Genomic DNA, 21586 nt, shown 5'->3' with positions numbered 1-21586 from the left:
ACAAAACAGTGTTGGAGAAACCCAGCAGGTCGGGCAGCATCTTTTGACAGGACAGTGGACTTGAAGCAGTAGCTTTTTTTCCTCAAAGTGGCTACCAGACCCACTGAGTTTCTCCAAAGCGCTGTTTTTTGTTTCAGATTTTCAGCACCCGCCATTTGTTTTATGTTATCAATTTGTTTTGATACCCAAATGACTCCAGAGAAATTCCAGTCCACCTCTGAAGTGTTATCCTTCCTGGATTTCCTGACTGCTACACAGGGATGCTCAAGGAGCTTTGCCTAAAGACTTTAAAATACAAGTACAGCATACTAAGAATATGGGCCAATGCAACATATGTTTTTGTTGTTCATAAATACTTTCATCAGTCACTGTCCACTGGCCAAAGTAATTGTGGAGGGAAACCACTGCGTGGGAAGGTGGAACCAGCCAGACTGGCAGTGACTAATTTTACTTCCTTTTCTTTCTGGCTTGAAAACACTAGTGGTTTCATGAGCTTGTTGGATTGCCCATCCGGTTTCAGCCAAAGTGTGTAGCAGCTGCTGCCTTTTGGCTTCTGCATTGTACAACTTGCTGATGCCTTTCATATCTCCTCAGTGACTGCATAGAAGCTGCTTTTTTTTTTTTAAAAATCCCTTTCAACTTCGGTACTGATGCTGTGGAATTGATCATAGAATCCTAGATTATACAGCACGAAAACAGACCCTTCGGTCCAACTTGTCCATGCCTACCAGATATGCTGAACTAATCAAGTCCTTTTGCCATCATTTGACCCATATTCCTCTTAAACCCTTCCTATTCATATACCCATCCAGATGTCTTTTAAATGTTGTAATTATACCAGCCTCTGGCAACTCATTCTGTATACTCATCACCCTCTGCGAAAAAGTTGCCCCTCAGGTCCCCTTCTCACCTTAAATCTACGTCCTCCTAGCTCTTGCTCCCCTTCTTTTGGGGTAAGTACCTTGACTGTTCACCCTATCCATGCCTCTCATGCTTTTATAAACCTCTATAAGGTCACCCCTCAAGTGCTGATGCTCGAGGGAATATAGCCCCAGCCTATTCAGCCTCTCCCTATAACTCAAACCCTCCAGCCCTGGCAACATCCTTGAAAAGAGCTCAGAACAGATTTACAAGTTTAACATCTCCTATAGCAAGGAGAGCAGAATTTAATGTAGTATTACAAAAATGGCCTAACTAGTACCTTTTACAGCTGCTATGCGACTTCGAACCCTGTAATCAATGCACTGACCAATAAAGGCAAATCTTTCTAAGTGAAGTACAAAGCTACCTAATTGTTTGTATGTGGGGCAGTTCTGAATAGTCAGTAGATGCTTTAGTCTACCAGTCATTTACTTTTTATAGCACCAGTCTTCTCATCTGTCTAATCCTAGTTCTGTTTGCTTCCAGTGGCACGTCTTTTAAAAAAAAATTTTCATACTGAATAATATTTATGGCAGAAATTATACATTTGAACAGCCCTCTTGACAATTTTTTTGAACCCTGTTTCCTTCATGCTTTGTGATGTAACTTAAATATGTGCCCTTTCGTTGCTGTGTTGAACCCTATCTCCTCTCTTGGATTCCTCATGACATTGAAGGCCTCTGCAAGGTTCATCATTTTAGTTCCAGTTTAGGATTAGGAGCTGTAATTATTTTTAAACTGCTGAGTCTACAAACCATCCTGGGTCAACAGTTTGAACCATGGTGACCCTTCCCTCCCTTGTACTGCACAAATCTTTGAGTGAGCTTTAACCCATGACCGTCTGTCTCTGGAGGCACAGCTGATCCACAAAATAAATTATTGCTATTGGCATGGGTGGCTGTGTGTTATTTTTTAAGCACAATGTACCATTCAGTGGAAATGATTGACACTTTCTTTTTGTGTTTGCCTAACATTGTTCCTACCATGTGATGTTGATTCTGATTTTGGCTCAAATGGAATTCACTAGAGGAGGAGATCAAAATTGGCTACTTCTGATTTTTGAGGGTTTTGTTTTTCCTTTGTACACTTGGTATTACAGGGGTCGCTGGCAAGGTTGTTCACTTGTTGACCTTTGGTTGTCTGGAAAGGGTGGTCATGAGCCATAGAAGTTGATTTTTCTTTTTCTTTGGTGTGGTTTGGATATTTGTCACTGGGAAAAGGTGATACCATTTGTGGCATAGCTAACTTTTGTATGGTTGGTTTCATTGTTTGGATGGATCTCGTTCCAACACTAAAACCTGAATTCTCCTGTTTTTTTAATTTCTGCAGGTAGAGCAGCATCTCTCTCAAATGGCAGCCTGAAATCCCCATTTTCAAACGGTGCATTTAATTTTGAAGGGCACACAAGGAGTGATGGTCACGTGTACCATACCGTGCACAAAGACTCTGGCCTGTACAAAGATCTATTGCACAGAATACACTTGGACAAGGTTACTGATGACCGGCCGCAGCCTGAAAATTCCTACAGGCTTCTCCGTCGCAACAACAGCTACACGTGTTACACTGCTGCTATCTGCGGTATGCCTGTCCAGCCAACTTTCAAGTCCTCTGACTTTGTGGGCACGGAAGACAGTGAGAAGCTCGTGGGTGAAATGGCCTCCTACTCTAAGAAGCGGCTACGCTACGACAGCTATTCCAGCTACTGCAATGCAGTGGCTGAAGCTGAGATTGAGGCAGAGGAAGGTGGGGTGGAGTTGAAGCTTGCCAGTGAGCTGAGTGACCCTTTACCACCGCCGCCACCGCCACCACCAGAAAACGCCATAGATGAAGACAAAGAGGAAGAGGAGAAGCCTCAAGTCCATCTGCTCTTTCATTTCCTGCAGATCCTCACTGCTTGCTTTGGGTCATTTGCACATGGTGGCAATGATGTTAGGTAAGCTCAGATAAAATCATTTATCTTTATCATTTCCACTAAATGCTGTGATGCTTTATAAAGCAGCCACCCATGCCAAAGACAACACCATCTTGTGGGTCATCTGTGCCTCAGCCAATAGAATTCTCACTCCGTAAGGCAAAAGGTTAAAGTCTGCTCTTGAGACTTGAGCACGCACAGTGTAAAGGGAGGGAAGAATTTAAAATTTGCCCTGATTATCTCTGAACATTGTTTTGTTTGAAGCTCGTCAAATATACTTTGGTATCTGAGCTTCAATTCTGAAATAGAAAACTAAAATACAAAACTCGATGGAAACTTGTCACATTCAATAATATTACCATTCACATGCCTCCCAGAGCCCACTGTTTCCCAAAATGTGCCAGGTGCACCTTCAGATGACTAATTCTCAACATGCACCCAGATGGTGTTTAGAAGTAGTAAACAGTATCCTATTAACCTTTTTTGTTTTACAGTGCTTCCGCTTTTTGTTTTTTTTTAAGCTCAAGTGGTCAAAGTTTAACTTGCCAAGATGCCTCTGGAAAAGTTCCACAAATACGAACCATATATTTGCGCATTCCTCTGAACCCAAACTTTGGCCCATGGACTGACTGTGTAGGTCGAGTTGAATCGAACAGTACTGCAAACTTAACTTTCTGGCTGCATGTCCATTTGGATTTAATAAGTAAGCTTTGCATGAAACCAGTGCCAAGTCATGTGAAATGCTAAAGGTGGATGAGCATCAAGGAAGCAGTAACAGCCATTTATGAAACCACCTAGCAGTTTAAGTAAAATCGTGGCTTGCATTTGTATTTGCCTTGGCTTGACTTAAAACCTTCAAAAACCAAGACTCACCTTAAATAAAAACCAAAAGGACTGTGGATGCTGTAGATCAGGCACAAAAACAGAACTTGCTGGAAAAGCTGAGCAGGTCTGGCAACATCCGTGAAGAAAAAAATAAAAATCAATTAATGTTTCAAGCCTGATGACCCCTCATCAGAACTGATGGTAGCTGGAAACCCATGCAGACACAGGGAGAATGTGTGTAAACGCCATCGGCAGTCACCCAAGCCTGGAATCAAACCTGGGTCCCAAGCACTGAGGCAGCAGTGTTAATCACTGAACCTCCAAAGTGCCCAATAGATTCTTGTTAGATTCTCGTCAAACAAGGTTTTAAAGTTATCACAAGTAGGCAGGGGTACAGCTTTGAGATTACTGTTGGATAGCCGTGACCTTATTACAGGACAGGCTCGGATGCTTGAATGGCCTCCTCTTCTTTCTTATTAATTAATATGTTCATAATGTAGGAAAATAATGTAGTTTATATACTACAAACTATAATGAGGTGATTGACCAGAATCTGTCCCAGATAAAACAATAAGCATTGGATTAGGTCATTGGGAAAATCTCCTCCTCCTCTTGCTCCCACTACTGTTATTTTGAACAGAACATGGCTCTTTCACCTCCATCCAAGAGGATGAACAGATTTTCACTCTTTGGAGATGCTGTCTTTTTGGAGGAGATTTGAGAGTGCAGCACTACAGTATTAGATGTTCTGTGCCTCTTTGTGGTTCCTGAAATGTCGGAAGCAATTAGTAGTCCCATACTTGTTCAATGTGCTGGTTTTGTAACCAGATTTAAGAAAGAGGGGAAAGCTGCAGGTTTCAATTGCAACAGATAAAATGTTCTCCTGTTCCCCTTTTTGATCTGTTTACTCCCATCTATGCTTCCTTCTGAAGAAAACGAAATTGGGTTGGGTTTCAGTCCCCTGAATTAATCTCAGTAGTGCCACACCATTTGGGTTCACATGTGAAATTGTCCATCCGAGCACTGCACCTTCAGGAGGACAAGATCTGGGGGTGCTGGTGTTTGGACTGGAGTGGACAAAGTCAGCAGTCTCTCAACGCCAGGTTATAGTCCAACAGGTTTATTTGAAATTAATGCTTTTGAAGCTCTACTCTTCCATCCAGCAAAAGAAAATTTCATTCTCTACCCAAGCTTTCTTTTGTAATAGTCACCGTCTTATCAGAGGCATTCCTGGAAATTTTTATATATCGTGGATGCTTGTTATCAAGACTTATAAATTTTGAGCCAATTGATTAGAGACTAGGAGAAATGATCTAGATTGACATTCCAATCTGAAGTTTGAAGATGCTGCATTATCAAATGCAGATGTGACGTTGAATCAAGATTTTCTCTCTCTCCCCTTGGGTGAATATGAGAGATTGCATAGAATTTGAGGAACAACAGGATAGTTCTTTCAGGATTCTGTCCAATATCTTTGCAACTAATTTGTTCCACATCTGAGTTCACTATAACAGATTACCTGCTTGTGTGGGAGCTTGCTGTGTCCAAATTGGCTGTGAACTGTTTTCTGATGACATGAGGTCAGAAGAGATCAATGCACGTTATATTATTTTTGCACATGTTCTTTCTTAGACACTTCTGAATTTGCTATCGTTCAGCTGCATTGACGTTTTAATAACTGCCAGACAAGCTGTTTCCTTGATTTTTGCACTGTACATGTGTGGGAGTGTCCATAAATATACAGATTTCCTATGCCTGTACCGCCTTTGGAACACTAAGACATTCTGCGTGAAGAAAGATTTCCAACTATCAGGCCTATGATCAAAAGCTTGAGGTGGGGGGGGTGGGGTGGGTGGAAAATGTAACCAGTATCTGAAGACAAACTGAAAATGCTGATTATGGATTTATTGGTCACTTTTGACCCTATCCTCCTTTCGCGCCCTTCCCCCAAGGTTATCAATGACCACTGAAGATTTGAAAATGGTTCAAATGGGGGGTTTCTCAGTCAGTGCCCAATGCTGACTCATTGGGCACTTCCTCTGTAAGCCCTTTGTCTGAACAGAAGCATGCAATTCTTCTCGGAGAATTTTGGACATGAATTGCAGAAACCTCCAGTTACTTTCTCATTTGTCAGATATTAGTAAATGTCCTTGCATTATTGCTTTGAATTCAGAGCTCAGTGTGCTTTTGGGCAGTACTATTTTATATATTTTGACACTTTTACATAAATCATACAGCTTTAGTCATAGAATTACATCAAATCTGCACTGAAGCAAGTTATATTGTGTAAATTGTTCAACTTGATGTTTATATCTTGCACACCATCTCCTATTTATTTGTCCTTTCTCACTAGTTATGTGTTTCTGTATTCTCTCTGTCCTCATTTCTTCTTTAAATCTTGTCAATGACCATGTGACAAGCTCCATTCTGTGTAACACAGTTTCTCCTAAATTATTCCGTGTTGGTGGCTTCTTTTGTATTAATGTTCTTTTATTTCTACTGCAAACTCTAGAAGGGGAGAAGATCTCTGCACATTGACATTGTTAAACCGTTTAAATGTTTTGGAGCTATCAAATTTTTTTCCCCTGCATTGCAAAGTACTGTAGCCTGCTCTATCTTTGCTAGTTATCAGTTCTGATTAGATCCTTGTAAAACTTTTTTTCCATTTCCTGAAGTGCTTCAACACCTTTTCTAGAATGGAAGCTAGATATGGCACTTTAATCTACGCATGAGATGGACTCTGCCTTTTTTGAATCCTTTATTGCTGACTTTCTAAATTGGGAGGCTTGTAACTGTAAAATTACTTATTTACTTTATTTTAAGTTTGTAAAAATAGCAGTCCTGTGTAGATATAGAAACTTGGATCAGAGGGTGAAATTAGACCTGCAATAAGTTCAGTAAACACAACAAGGCGTGATTACCTTTTACATCACTCTGACACTTCCCCAAAGTATGCTGGCTGTAGCTTTTGAGAAATGCACAGGTTGTTGGTCAGCACTGTTAATGGTTGAGGTTATGACCCACTGTTTGAACTCCAAGATTGAGTTAGTAGAAGCCATGTTTCATTGATCTGAAATCTAATCGTGGAGCACAACCACTTTTAACTCTCAAATGCTGTATTTTGTGCAAGTTGTCTTTGAGTCTCATAACTAACTGAACTAATCCTTGCAGTTGAATTCTCTTAGGTGGGAGTGAGCAGGTGAACTTGGTTGTTGGAGAAATGGGATTGACTTGTTCTGAATTGTTGGCTGCCTGAAATGGGGATTGAAGGGGAAGCTTTCAAGAACCATTGTCAATCACGAGTGTTAGGTCAGAATGGTCGTGACTTGGGTAATAGAAAATACTAAATAATACAGCAGAAATTCCATTTTGAGCCAATCAAAGTGCCTTTGCTCAGTGGAAGCACTATTGCCTATGAATCAGCAAGTTGTGGGTTTTTTACGCCTTTTTAAGCCTCATTGTTATTGATGATAATACAATTGCTGTACAGTTAGGAGTGGGATGAGGATGGGGCTTGAATCCGCAACGACCAACCTCCTGGATTTGAAGCTGCATTTTTTCCAAGCCCTGATAAACTCCGTTAAAACCTGTCTCCTGATAACTGCAGTGACGTTGAACTAGATCTACTGCTGTACTTCCAGGAAAAGCAGGCTGTGATAAGCACTGTAGTTAAATTTATAAGTGAACGTGGTCTGTTTGGACGATGTTGTCAACTCAGTTTTTTTTGATGGGTGTGATGTGTGACTGTCATGAAGTGTGTGTAATATAAGGGGTCAACTTCTATCTCTAGTGTTTACACTTGCAATCCTTTTTTCACTCTTGCTATTTTCATTTTTTTTCCCCCCAAGCAACCCCCAATAATACCTTTAATATCTATTCCCTCTGGTGGGTGCAAAAATAAGCCCTCTAATCACATTCAAAGAAAAGTTCTGTGTGATTTCCTGGGTAACACTGGTCTCTCGATAGCAACGTAACAGATTAGCTGGTTATTTACTGCTTTGATGTTTGCTATGTGCAAAACTGGCTGCGCTATTTCGTTGCACTGTAACAGTGGCTACGTATCCAAAAATACTTCAGCGGTTGCAGAGTTATGGAATGTTGAGAGCTTGTGAATGCCCCTATTTAAATGCAAGTTCTTTCTTTGGTTAAGCAGCAAATATAGTTTCCCACTGCACGTGCTAACACCTTTGGCAGCTGCAGAAGACAGCATAGGTACTTGGACTTGTAGCTGGACACATGACACCACTTCTATCACTGTCACCCTTATGGAGTGTCACTTGACATTCTGCTCCTTGGCCTGAGCTCCCCCCTCACCCCAGCTGTTTACTATCCAACTGAAATGAGAGCTGCCATCTGGCTTTCTCTTCCAAATGTAGTCAGCTCTTAGTCCCAAGTTTCTTTATTCCAATGGTCTGGCATATTCTGTTGCATTGTGATTATGTTACTGGAGTGGCAGTGTAGAGAATGAGTGCGAGTTTGAGAACTGGTCTATATAGTGTGTGCGTGTTTTTCAGCTGGTATCCATGACCGTATTGTAAAGGGTGAGGAATAATCCTCATCCTCTATATCCAACAAGCCCAAGAATTAGATGTCTTGTTCAAAATGCACAATCTTTTATTCAATAGGAGCATGGAAGGAGAAATTCAACTTTCCCATATGGTTACAGGTCTTCCACACTATATGCTATTTTGATTTAGTCAACTTTTACAACCGTTTTAGACCAAATTTGTTGAGCTGTTTCTTTAATTACATCATCCACCCCATCACCTCCCCAACTTTATTCTTGCTTCCCTGACCTGTTTTGTTTTTTTTTGGTTAAATTGAGAGTTTTTTTTTGGTCGTTTACATTAAGTATCCCATGATTCTGTTTTTTTAAGTCTCCCTTCCAGGAAGAATAGGATCTTGGATTGTCATTTCAAGAAGGGAAAAAAACAAACATTAAGATCCTTTTGTTAATTAAGAAAGGAAATCTATTTCTCTTTCCATGCTTGCCTCGTCTCATTTTGTGATTCCAGTCCCATGCCAGTATGATTAATTCTAACTCTAAGCTTCCGTCTGAAATAGCTTAGGAAGTTGGACAATTGTCAGGCCAATTCAAGTGGGCAGCCAAGAGCTGCATTGTCTGCAGTACCCATAACCTGAAGGGAAATAAATACATTGAATTTGCATTTATGATTGCTTAATTTGAATTACTGGATTTCCTAATTACTGAGCAATAGATTGATTTGATCACTTGTCTACGATTACTGTACTAAATGACAAAGCAATAGAGAGTTGAATGTTGAGGTTAAATCATTGTCTCAGCAGAGGGAAAATAACCAAACCGATATAAATGATGGTCGATCTTCCCACTGTGTAACGAGAGATGATAATGCTGTTTTGTATTGTCAATTTGGATTACCTTGTCCATAATTTGCTCCCTGCTGCGTGTTAAATGCCCTTAAGATCATTGACCAAAATGGATGTTCATCTCTGTTTTCTGGTAGTAGAATTTCTTCTAACTGTCCTACCTATTGGAACAAATAATGCATTCTAGATATGTTGGGCTCTGTTCTTAATTGCAGAGTCACCCTCCACTTAAATTTACCCACACTGACTTTTGCCCCAACAAGTTTGGGAGTTGTAGCTACCCCAGTGACTAATGTCGAATCTCTTCACCCGTTCTGATGTAAGTGCTCCTGTGAAGCAACCTGGAAGAGCAGCTCTACTGTCTGTTTGTAGCTGTGGGACCAGGCTGGAAGAATTTAATATCTTGGTTTCTTTAAAATCATCTAAGTTTAAATGTAGAAGGGGATTGTGTTGGCATTTGTGATCAGTGCTGCTGATTCCTTCAAGAGTTCTGAACACATTTGGCAGCCTCAGTAAACATTTTGTTAATGGCCCACACACCCTGAAGCTAGCAAAATGAAATGCTCGTTAACTACTAAATGTTGCGGAGCTGCCACAGTTCAGTTTAAAAATAGTTTGTACTGCAGTGTTGACTTGAATGAACTGGTTTTGCGCTCTGGCTTATTAAATACCGACCACTTTCATCTAGAATGTCTGGTCTGACTGGCTAAGATGCTGCGAATGAATTTGAAATCCTAATACTGTCTACACTTAAATGTGTTTAACCGTTTGTAAGAAATCCTCATCCTAAGATGCATATTTAATACATAAGTGGCTCCTAACTTGACTAATTATCAAGCCTGGACCTATTTTAGTTGCCAAGATGTTTAAGTATCCACCATTGTGGACATTGCATAACAGCAACTACTATGCAGAAATTTATTGACTTAATATGGCATAAAAAATATCTAGCACTTCACTGAATTTCAGGTGAACAGCACTCTCACATTTCAGAGTGGGTGCAACGGTGTGGTGATTAATCTGCGAAACATGCTGGTTGTGTTGCTGGAGTAATAATCTAGAGAATAAGAGTTCAAATTTTGGAAACTCAACGTACCAATAAAAGTGAGTGCAGAACTATTCTGTCCTAAAACACCTAGTTTGCTAATGTCTTTATATGAAGAAGTCCTGCAGTCTTTACCTGCTCTGGCCTATATGGGGCTCAGCCCTATAACAGCATGACTGAAACTTAAGTGGCATTTTGAAACACTGTTTAGCGACAGGCAGCAAATGCTGGCCATGTGAGCAACACCCATATCCTGAAAATGAAACAATAGGTCAGAATTTGACATCACAGTAACAGTGACATAATTGGTTCTCAGCATTATAAGCATGTAAATGATGCAGCAACTCCTAGTTAAGGTACGGATGCAATATTTCACTCTGATCCAATAGGTTCAGTATATGCCACTCCACTTTTAACTTCTCTCAAACAGTTCTTCATCTCCTGCCTTCCTGTTAATGTGCATTCAATGGCATGAAGTTGCTGGATTTGTACTGTAGATGCAGATTAAAGCTTGGTTTAGTGATTCATTTTGCAAGTACAATTTTTAACGGTTTTAAATATTGCTAGTCACCCTCTGAAAATTAATTATTACAAATAAGTGTTTTTTTTCTGCTTTATGAATTTCTGTGCCTAAGTCTCTTCGAGTGGGGCTTGAATTGGGAACCTACTGATGCTCTGCCAGTTTCGCTGAGAGTGACGGTGCACTCCTAACACTGAGCTATTTAGACAAGCTGTGATGTCTGTCTTCACCCCCATTTCCCAATCAAAAGTACGGGATGGAAGTGTGAAGGGAAGCTAGCAGTAGTGTGTATTCTTCACCTGCCCTTTCCAATGGGCGACTGGGGCAGTATGAGCATGCCTTTTTACTGGCTGCTCCTGCTGCGAGCATAGATTGCTGAATTATCTCTGAAAACGTTAATGCTCAAACATGAGTGTCATTTTTATTATCTATGTTAAATTGAAATTTTGATTTGTGTTTCTTTTCTGCCATTGTGCTATTTTTCTTCTTAAGCAATGCAATTGGTCCCCTTGTTGCTCTTTGGCTGATCTACCAAGAAGGAGCTGTGCTGCAGAATGCCGCTACACCAGTATGGTTGCTGCTATATGGAGGCTTGGGCATCTGTGCTGGCCTCTGGGTCTGGGGGAGGCGAGTCATTCAAACGCTGGGCAAAGACCTCACTCCAATCACACCATCAAGGTAAGGTCCAGTGGCATCCAGAATATTTTGCATGTTATGTAATGTTGGCATTTTTGGCACATTATATTTGTTGCATTCATGGCATGCTCAACATTGAGAAGTGTACCCTAACCCTTTTCTCCTGTCTTGTACCCAAAACTCCTCCCATGTGGTGGTGATAGTGGTGCCAAGTGTGTCTGGGCTTGGCAAATCGAATGCTAGTTTCCACTTAAAGGTATCTCAATTTGAACTCTTTCTGACCTCGTCCATGCAAGGGCTTTGTCCATATTTTGGGAATAACAAAAAAAATCCACTGCCTAGCAACCAACCTGGCAGACCCTCCCACTTAAACCCTGCAGCTGCCATGCAAAAGTCAAAATGCTGAAATCTTATTCTTCTAATTATACACACCACTGTCAAAGATCATCCAGATATGTCTTGTCATGTGCTCCTGGGCATTTGAATGGTGAGGCAATAGACCAGTTCAACAATCAACATGATTTTATATTTCATGTAATGATGAGTGCAGTAGATGTGGCCAGTATTGAAATGCAGAATGCTTTATCCCTGGGTCCCTGGATAGTTTGGATGCAGCTCTTGCTGGAGAGTTCTGAACTCATGACCAAGGTCAATGTTGGAATGTGCTGACCAGGTGCAAGATATCCATCTTTATTTTCATAGGGGTACCTTCAGTAACATTATATGGCACTACCACTGTGCTGACTGGGATAGATTCAGAACAGATGTAACAGCTAAAATCTTGCGACCAGGAGAGTTATCTGTGGCAGTTGAATCCTATTCCACCATAATCTGTAACCTCTTGGTATAGCTTATCCTCCACACCTAACACTCTCATGAGCCCAAGAAATCAAGGAGCAGCATGAAGGATACTTAAATTGTGATGCCAAGTTGAAGTTACAAAGGAGAGTACTATGCAGTAGAAGTAAAAACAGTGGACAAAACTAATTGAACCCATAACAATGCCACATGACTACCCCCCCCCCCCCCCAAATCCTCGATGATGGGAGCCTAGCACCTCTACCAAAGACAAAACTCAAATACCATCTGCAGCCATCCCCAACCAGCAGTGTCAAGTAGGTTTTGCACCTCAGCTGCCTGCTGAAATTCCCAGATGTTATTAGCCCTCAGCCAACTCTCAATACACTCCATGTGATATCAAGAATCAGCTGAAGTTGTTGAATGCTGCAAAGGCTATGGGCCCTGATCCTCTTCCCACAACAGCACAAAGATTTTTGCTTCAGAATTAGCTGTGTTTTTTTAATTTTAAAATCCACCTGTGCAGAAATGTTACTCCAACACTGGAACAAGTAAGCCTTGAACCCTGGCTCAAAGGTCGGTACATTGCCACTGCACCACAAGAGCTTGCAAGGCTCCAGAATTGTGAACCTATCCAATCTGATAAAATACATCTGTATCCTGACAGTTACCTGAAAACACCCTAGGTACATTAATCCACAAAAAACAGCAAAAGTCCAATCTAATCCAGTCAGTTTTCACCCCATCTTCATCTCCATGCAACGTGATGACTGCCTATCCAGCAGTACTTGAACATCATAATTACCTGCTGTCAGCTCTGTTTGAATTCTGTTAAGACCACTTAGTTACTGGCATTGTTTATTGTCTTGGCCCAAAAATGGACAAAAGAACTAAATTCTAGCAAAACACCAAAACTTAATTTTTTTAAAATATCAAAGCAGCATGTGACTGAGTGCAACAAAAACCCTGACAAAATTTTGTAATGGGTGAAAATTGGGAAAGGGGTACGTTCATTGGTGCCTGTCCCAGGATGTTGCAAGAGTTTCTTGGGGCAGTCCTTGGCCCAACCACCTTAAGCTGCTGCTTCACTGACTTTCCCATCCATCATAAGATCTGAAGTTAGCATATTTGTTGTGTAGGCAGCAATGTTTTTAGTACAATTTGCTCCTCTGATACTAAAGCAACCCACATGCAGCAAAAACAAGATAGCTTTCAGTTTGGGCTGAAGAGTTGCAAGTAACATGTCACAATGCTTAGACGATGGCCATCTCCAAGAAAGAATTCTCCTCTCCCTTTAAAGCCCAATGGCCTTACCATGATTGAATTCCCTACAGTCAACATCCTGGGGGTTTACTGTTGACCAGAAATTGAACTGGATGGCCATATAAATACTGTAACAGTAATGAGTTAAAGGTTGAAAATTTTGTGAATAACTTGTCTCCTGACTCCCCAGACCCTGAGTGCCATCTTCTCGGCCCAAGTCAAGAGTGTGATGGAATATCCTTCCTTGCACACAAAAGTGTACTCCAAGAGTGCGCACATTCAGCTCAGCGGTGCCCAGGACAAAGTAACCCACATGATCAACACCTCCCCCACCACTGACATAAACGTAGCAGAAACATGCACCATTTCTAGATTTGCTGTAGAGCATCTCACCAAGGCTTGTTTGACAGCTCCTGCCAAATCTCTGATCTGTACCATCTGGAAGGACAAAGACAACTAATGCTTGAGTACACTACCACCTGGAAGCCACTCGCCATTTTGACTTCGATCTATAGCAGTGTCGTTGGGTGAAAATCTCAGGATTTGCTCTAAGAGCCCAATGGGTATACACACACCAGACGGACTATTGTAGTGTTAAGAAAGTTTCTCATTATCACAAACTTTGGGTGTTCCGGGATGGGCAATAAGTGTTAATTTGCCAGTGCCTATATCCATGTAAGAACTTAAAAGTCCCTAACCAGCTTGATAGGCTAACCGTGTCTTGCTAAGTCTGAATAGTAATTTGCTAAGAAACAGTGGTTTAAATCCCTACATTACTATTCCTCTTTACATCCTTTTTAATGTGGCTTCTTCAGAGAATAAAGGACTTCCTTCCCATCACCACTAAGCACATACTGGGCTCATTTTACCTTTTTTAATACCGATACACCAGTCACGTGAGTCCATGAGGAAGTACTGTATGAACAGTCTTTATTCTCTTGTGGTTCATTACTGCTTTGTTTTGTTTTTATAAAAAAAATTGCATTCTGTGTGTACATTCTGATGTGAAATCCTTTAACTTCCCACATTTTACAGAGCACTCCTGTAAGACAGGTTTGATCTTCCTTAACCAGTATAAGGGTTTGATATGAGTGGGGAATGATGGAAATTACACTGATTTTTTACCACAAGTAAAATTCTGAACTCCCAGTAGTAGCCATTGGTGTGCTTTTGGGTTGCTGAACCATCATGGGTCTCACTTCTACCTCTAGTATGCAATTGTTTCTGGTGGTGTGTTTGGGAGAAGAGTTGGGGGCCCTTCCATATGATGCTGCATTTGCATGCATAGCATCAGCATGTTCATGCATCATCACACTACTAAAGTGAACTGTAATCATAGAACCTGTTTTAAACATGTGAAGTAGACCTCGTGCACGCTGAATTTGTTCAATGTCAGCAATAACTTGCATCAGCACAAACATGAATGTATTAATGCCTTCACCTTGATGTTGTAATGACTTGATTTTTGACTTTTCAAAAAAATCCACATCTGACCAAAGGATGTATCGAAAAGATGGCACTGGTTTGTCCGGAGCTGCATTAAGACTTTTGCATGCTGCCTGAAGCGTCATGGTATTAATCTTGAGACTCAAATGACTGTGAAGTGTTGTTTTGTGCTTCCTGCAGTGGATTCACTATTGAATTGGCTTCGGCGTTCACAGTTGTGGTTGCTTCCAATGTTGGACTTCCAATCAGTACCACACACTGCAAGGTATGCGTATGCCCTGTGACTGCAACATGAGAAGTTCAGTCTGTACTACTGAGGTTTGACTCTCATCAGTACCTGATGGCACAGCTCATCCTGAGGCAGGATAACAGAGGCAATTTGAGGATTATTCCACACCTAATTTGGTGCCAGGCCTGGTTGCAAAGAGCATTTTTGTGGTAGATTGACTTGAACGTAAAGGGAATAGACTGATACACCACTGCAAACTGCACCCTGACGGAATCACACAAAGTAGACCCTGCTTGATCTTGTCACTTTGTTTTTGTGAAATAAAGAATGAGAGTTGGATGGGGCATCTGTAATGCATGTTGATTTGCCTACCTTTTGTTACTCTTCCTTCCCTCCCTGACATGCTGGTCAGTAAGTGCTAACAGTGGAGGGTTTAAAAGTCAGATTTAGAAGTATATCTTCTGCTAAACAGGGCAGGCAAAGGGCAAAAATCATTGGAGGTTGGATATAGAGGCAATCTCCCCAGTGTTCTAGTTCGGGCTTCCTGCCCATCACCAATTCAGTTATCCGCTGTTGGTGCTATGCCTTCAGCTATTTAATTCTAAAGTCTTGCTAGACCCTCCATAAACCCTTTTTTTGGGGAAAAAAAAGACAAAAAAAGCACTCCTTTTTAAAATGTACCTCTTTGCTCAAGCTATTGATCATTTAATCCTAAAACTTGAGCAGCAGGAAGTAAGAGGAATTTCACCAATAGAAAATAATTTAAACTCCAGGCATTGGTGGTGTGTAATTGGAAAAAATATCCCAGTATTTGTTTGTAACTGGCTTGACCCCACCCTCATTTTCCCCAGAGCGGGGAGATAGTATCAGCCATGTTTAACTGCTACTGATTGCAGTATTAGTGGTCTCTGCTGGATAATGTAGATGAGGACCTAATGCATTTTGCCATGATGCCCTTGTTACAAAAATCTATTTGTCCCTATTGGGATGGTGTCAGTTGAAACTTATTGCTTATTGAACTATTGCAGCAACAATTTTGACCAAGGTAGAGTTTTTTAAATGTTAAAATAATGGCAGGAATGTAGCAAAAAAAGGGTAATATGACAAACTATTGCTCTTCAGACAAACTAGAATAGACTTGACAGGCAGGTTAGCCTACTACTGTGCTGTACATGACTTGTATTAATGTTATGCCTTTCTGGAATCAAAATGCTTTACAACTGTTAAAGTACTTCCAAAGAATAGTCACTGTTGTGATGTCAGAAAGGCAAGTAGTATCTCTCCAGCTAGTTTTGAAAACTTTACCATAACACAAACTCCATCCTGACAGAAAGAAAATCACTTATGGTCAGCAGTCTTCTGTGCTTCCTTTGCACTGTCAAATGGATCACAGGACAAACTGTATTGAATGGACAGAAGTTGACTTTAAAGCTGTTGACAGACTGCCCAAAAATGCTTTTCATGTCACTTGATGGCCTTGACAAGTTTAGCTGATGGTTATTATACTGTTTTAGCTCAAGGTGAGCTCTTTATGCCACTGTGTCCTGATTTGCAGTACTCTCCTTGGGGCAGAGGTTTGTGTTTGGTGGAACACTCCTTTCTCACTCACTTGGTTCCATATTGCATGTTTGTGATGGGATGTCTTTCACATGCTCTTCCTACTACAAACTTTTATATTTTCTCTTTCTTCACAGTGGATTTTGCATTGAAGTAATGAGTGCGCTAACTGTACTTGTAGCCTCAAATGTGGGCATTCCAATAAGTTCCACTCATTGCAAGGTATTCACATGTCATGTTAATGCAGTAATCATTTGCTACCACCTGAAGCAAATCAAACCAATAAACTAAAACTTTGCTGATTGTTGCAGTCTGCCTTCTTTGTGTAGTGTGCAGGAAGCTTCCCCTTCAAGCTACTTAATTGGTGAAAGAGAATAAGTTGTTTTTTTTAAATTAGTTTTTAAGGTGCATTTTTGTATGGGTTTTGATTTTGATTTTCCAAATGCCATGACTGTACCAGCTTTCAGTGCAGTTTAAATAGGGAGACTAATTGTGGGCAGGTGAATATTATTTGGACCTATACTATCTTTTGTGTATGTTCAAATGATGAATTCCCATGTCTACACTTGAAGCTTGTTGCATTATGTCTTCCTGCTCACAGTTGTTCTGTTGTTCCCCTAGTGGCAGGGAAGTGTGTGCTGTTTTCCTAGTCAGTTGCATTATAAAGATTATTGCATTATTATTTATCATAGGACAGTGTTGACAGTGCATGGCTTTTAATATTGCTATGTAAACTGGTCTAGGCAAGAACCATATTGCATGAAACAGACTTTTGTAACACGTCCACACACACACTGTTAGTCCACTTGCCAGGGTTTGACCCATATCCCTCAACTCCTCCTACTCATGCATTTATCCAAATTTTTTTTTAATGTATCTATATCTGCATCTACTAGTTCCAGCATTCATTCCACACATGAATTGCTTGATGTTTCAAAAAGAGAAGGTAGCCCTTTTTGTTTAAAAACTATATGCCCTCCCCTTAAAAATGTGCCCTAGTTTTGAATTCACCCCCACTGCGACACCCTAGGGAAAAGACCTTTGCTATGCATCTTGAGTATGCCCCTCATGATTTATAAACTTCTCTAAGGTCACCCCATAACCTCCTATGCTCCAGAACTGTACACAATATTCCAGAAGAGGTCTCAGCAACGTCCTGTGCTATCTCAATATGCTATTCCAACACCTGTACTCAAGGTCTGAGCAATGAAGACAAGCATGCTAAATACCACCTTTACCACCCTGTCTGTGTGTGATGCAAATTTAAAAGAATTATGTACCTAAACCCTGAGGTCTTTCTGTTCTACAACACTACCCCGGGACCTACTGTTAATTGTACAAGTCTTACCTTTGTTTGTCTTACTAATTCACTCTCTGCCACTCCTCAGCCCGTTGATCAAATTGATCAAGATCTTTGTAATCTTAGACAGCATTCTTCACTCCACTATACCACCAATTTTGGTGTCATCTGCAAACTTACTGACCATGCCTCCTTAATTCTCATCCACATGCTTATGTCAATGACAAATAGAAATGAACCCAGTACCAATCCTTGTGGAACACTGCTGGTCATGGGCCTCTAGTCCGAAAAACATCCCCCCCCTCTCTCTTACCATCAAGCCAATTCTGTATCCAGTTGGCAAGCTCTCCCTGCATCCCATGTGATCTGACTTGACTCATTAGCCTGTTGTGTGGGACCTTGACAAAAGCTTTACTAAAGTCCACATAAACAACATAAATCGCTTTGCCCTCAATCTTTTTGGTTACCTTAAAAACTCAAGTTTGTGAGACATTACTTACCTTACACAAAACCATGCTGGCAATCCTTTTTATCAGACCTTGACTGTCCAAATGAATTGAAATTCTTTCTTTTAGAATCTTATCCACCTCCAAAGGCCAGCTCTCAGGTCTGTAGTTCCCACACTTCTCTTTGCAGCCTTCCTTAAATAAAGGCACAGCATTAACCACCCTCCCGCTCTCTGCACCTCACCTGTGGTTATAATCTTGAGATGTTGTCTGCCAGTAAACTTAGAAACTTGTGTGTTTTTCCTGCAGTTTTCCAATATGCCCAGATGTTGACAAGAAGGGCTGCGCCCAGTGCTAACAGAAAAAAAAACTCACTAATGTTTGTGATCCCATTGAATGGTCAGTGAGCATAGATCATTTAGTTGAGGCCAGAGTTCTGTTGTGTTGTTAAAAGTGAAGTAAGTAGGGAGTGGGGAATGAATGATAGAAAAGGACATGAATTAGGCAGTCCATTTCAGTCTCCATTTTAAATTTCTTTTAAATGGTGTTCTGATAATTCTCAGTCAGTTGAGGGTAAACAAATTGTGAAATCTGGGTATTTTCACAAAGACAATCATTTTTCTACCTTTAAATAATTTTCCCTTGTGGACCAGAATGAATTTCATTTTTTCCTGCTTTTCTCTAAATATCTACAGTTGACAACAATATGTCTGCATCTGGTCAAGAGTTTGAAATTCTTCTACACATTCTGATGGTTGATTTTTGAGGCTTGTACTTGGGCTGTATAGAAAAATTCTGTATTCTCTGTCAAGGATAGAGGAAGGATCTCTTCAGTGTATAAGCATTTGTGCTTTGAAGGCAAACTGCATCTGTAAATGTGTTTTTGCTAGAAGTCTTTAACTTGCTCCACTGTCCAACCATTAAATTAACTACTAGGTGTTTTTAACTTAACACATCACCATAAATCTTAATTTATTAACTAGCCTATTTTTATTTCTATTTCTAAAGAGTAGACCAATAATGTCTCCAAATGTGTGATACTGGAACAAAATCAAATAGATGACTTCACTGTTCCTGCACTCCTGGAGCTGGGAAGCCTTACCTAAAGGCAATATTGGCACACAGCACAGGCAAGTCGCACTAAGGGTACAAAGTCTGAGCATTAAGATTATGGTGTTTCAGACCTATCTCCTGATTTGGCATAATCTACATTTTAAGGAGTGCACAATGGTGTCATTTGGCAAAAATATCTAATCGGTACAATTTTTCAATTTAAATCATTTGATTTTTAAGACTGTGTTTCAGAACTCATAGTTGGCAGAGAGTCCAGCTGATCTGCTGAGGTGCAGAGTCTCTAATTACAATGCATAATATGCAAGACATACACTTTGCATGTATTCAACAGAGTACATTTGTGACCTGCATAATTTCGCTAATTGACTTCTTGACACACTTCTGGTCACGTAGTATTGGTCTACTCTTCCTTCAATCATGTTTTCTCTTGATTCCTTATGACAAAACTCCCATCACCATGATCAACATTTTGATTTATACTAATGTATATTTGTTAAACTTGCTTCCCCAGGTTGGATCTGTGGTGGCTGTGGGATGGATCCGATCACGCAAAGCTGTGGACTGGCACCTATTTCGTAATATTTTCCTGGCCTGGTTTGTGACAGTCCCAGTCTCTGGTCTCTTTAGTGCAGCTGTTATGGCATTGTTTGTGTATGGAATACTGCCATACATTTAATTTTTATGTTCAAATTTTATTGTGATTTTAAACTATTTCTAACCAGCAGTGTGAGATGTCCTTTTTCTTCCTTTCTGCCCACTTCTGCTCTGTGCCCCACCCCTACCCTCAAGAGGTGGTTTATTCCTTTTTATCCTTTTTTTTGTCAAGCGGAATTAAACAGCTCTGAACTAATTTGCTTTTCATCACATGCTGTAAATAACACTACAAGTGCTCACTTGGTAGCATGTAACAGCAAAGACCTGTCACAGTGTATCTTTGTACAAGTGAGTGACGCTGCCCCAATTGTGGTGTTTGTGGAATGGATGGTACTGCTTGAACAACTCGCTCCCTTTCATAGACTGGTGTGTGTGTGTGTGTGTGTGTGTGTGTGTGTGTGCGCGTGTGTGTGAAGACGCTGTATATATTGTATTATTGCACTCTAGAAAGTTTTGTTTTGTATGGATCTAGGGGATAAAAAGAATTTAAAAGAAAGAAATATATATGTGTATATATATATATAATGCCATGGTTTACCAAAATCATCCTTCTGATGCAAAACGAGGTATAAAAACCCCTACTCTTAAGTAATTCAAGTTTTATTTTTTAAATTAAGGCACTGTTACTTGTAACAGGGCCTAGTCCCAATTTGCCCTGCGTGCTACAAACGCCATAATGCGAATCGAGAAAGGTTCATTGTATTGGGTTTCATTGAAACTTGATGTTATAATTATAAATTTGACACTTGTATTATATTGTAATTTCTATTGTAAATACTTTCTAAAGAGATCTAGGTTTTGTTTCTTTTTAAATGGGGACACATTTCACTCACTCATTTTAGACTTAAAAAAAAAAGTTGAATGTACCAAAGATTCAAGAATAAAGATTTGACAGTGTTTCCACTTTTGGTTTTATTGAAATGCCTTTTTGTAATTCAGGATCCTTCTCCAGCTCTTTGCCCTCTATGATGTAGAGGTGCTGTGTTGGTGTTGGACTGAGGTGGACAAGGTCAAAAACCACGACGCCAGGTTATAATCCAACAGTTTGATTTGAAATCACAAGCTTCTGGAGTGTAGCCCCTTTGTCAGGTGAAGTTTTCACCTGATGAAGAGGCTACTCTCTGAAAGAAATAATGGGAACTGCAGATGCAGGAGAATCCAAGATAACAAAGTGTGGAGCTGGACGAACACAGCAGGCCAAGCAGCATCTCAGGAGCACAAAAGCTGATGTTTCGGGCCTAGGGTCTAGGCCCGAAACGTCAGCTTTTGTGCTCCTGAGATGCTGCTTGGCCTGCTGTGTTCATCCAGCTCCACACTTTGTTCTCTACTCTCTGAAAGCTTTTGTTTTCAAACAAACAAATCTGTTGGATTGTGATTTCTGGTTGACTTTGCTATTTAAGTGACAGTTGGACTGTCCTTGTTAGAAACAGATTTCTTGGATCCATTTCAACCAAAATAAGTAGTGTTGTTTTGTCTGGGAGCTGATGGCAAGATGTCATCAAACAAAATATCAAGGTAGCTTTGGGATAGCTGACAGTTCCAATAGCTAATGCCATTTCATAATGTTAAATGTAATTTGACATACTGTATTGGAGGGGGTTGGGGTTCTTC

The 21586-nt window shown here is 40.4% G+C and overlaps 1 protein-coding gene across 7 annotated transcripts in view; it reads left to right on the top strand.

Moving 5' to 3' along the window:
* slc20a2 (solute carrier family 20 member 2) overlaps positions 1–21178 on the top strand; it is an 85754-nt gene extending 64576 nt beyond the window's left edge. For 5 of the 7 annotated variants that reach the window (XM_048526796.2, XM_048526792.2, XM_048526797.2 and 2 more), the window contains 4 exons: positions 2251–2854; positions 11065–11250; positions 14896–14980; positions 19833–21178. In XM_048526796.2, the coding sequence (XP_048382753.1) occupies positions 2251–2854; positions 11065–11250; positions 14896–14980; positions 19833–19997 (1040 nt within the window). In that variant the 3' untranslated portion in view covers positions 19998–21178. Of the gene's footprint in view, positions 1–2250; positions 2855–11064; positions 11251–14895; positions 14981–16638; positions 16724–19832 lie in introns of all 7 variants that reach the window. The other 2 variants (XR_007247136.2, XM_048526793.2) reach the window with 2 other exon arrangements.
* The last annotated feature ends 408 nt before the right edge of the window (positions 21179–21586 follow it).

The sequence above is a fragment of the Stegostoma tigrinum genome, chromosome 3 (assembly GCF_030684315.1).
Source record: "Stegostoma tigrinum isolate sSteTig4 chromosome 3, sSteTig4.hap1, whole genome shotgun sequence".
In the NCBI taxonomy this organism is placed as follows: domain Eukaryota; kingdom Metazoa; phylum Chordata; class Chondrichthyes; order Orectolobiformes; family Stegostomatidae; genus Stegostoma; species Stegostoma tigrinum.
This window is presented reverse-complemented; position numbering and strand designations above follow the sequence as displayed.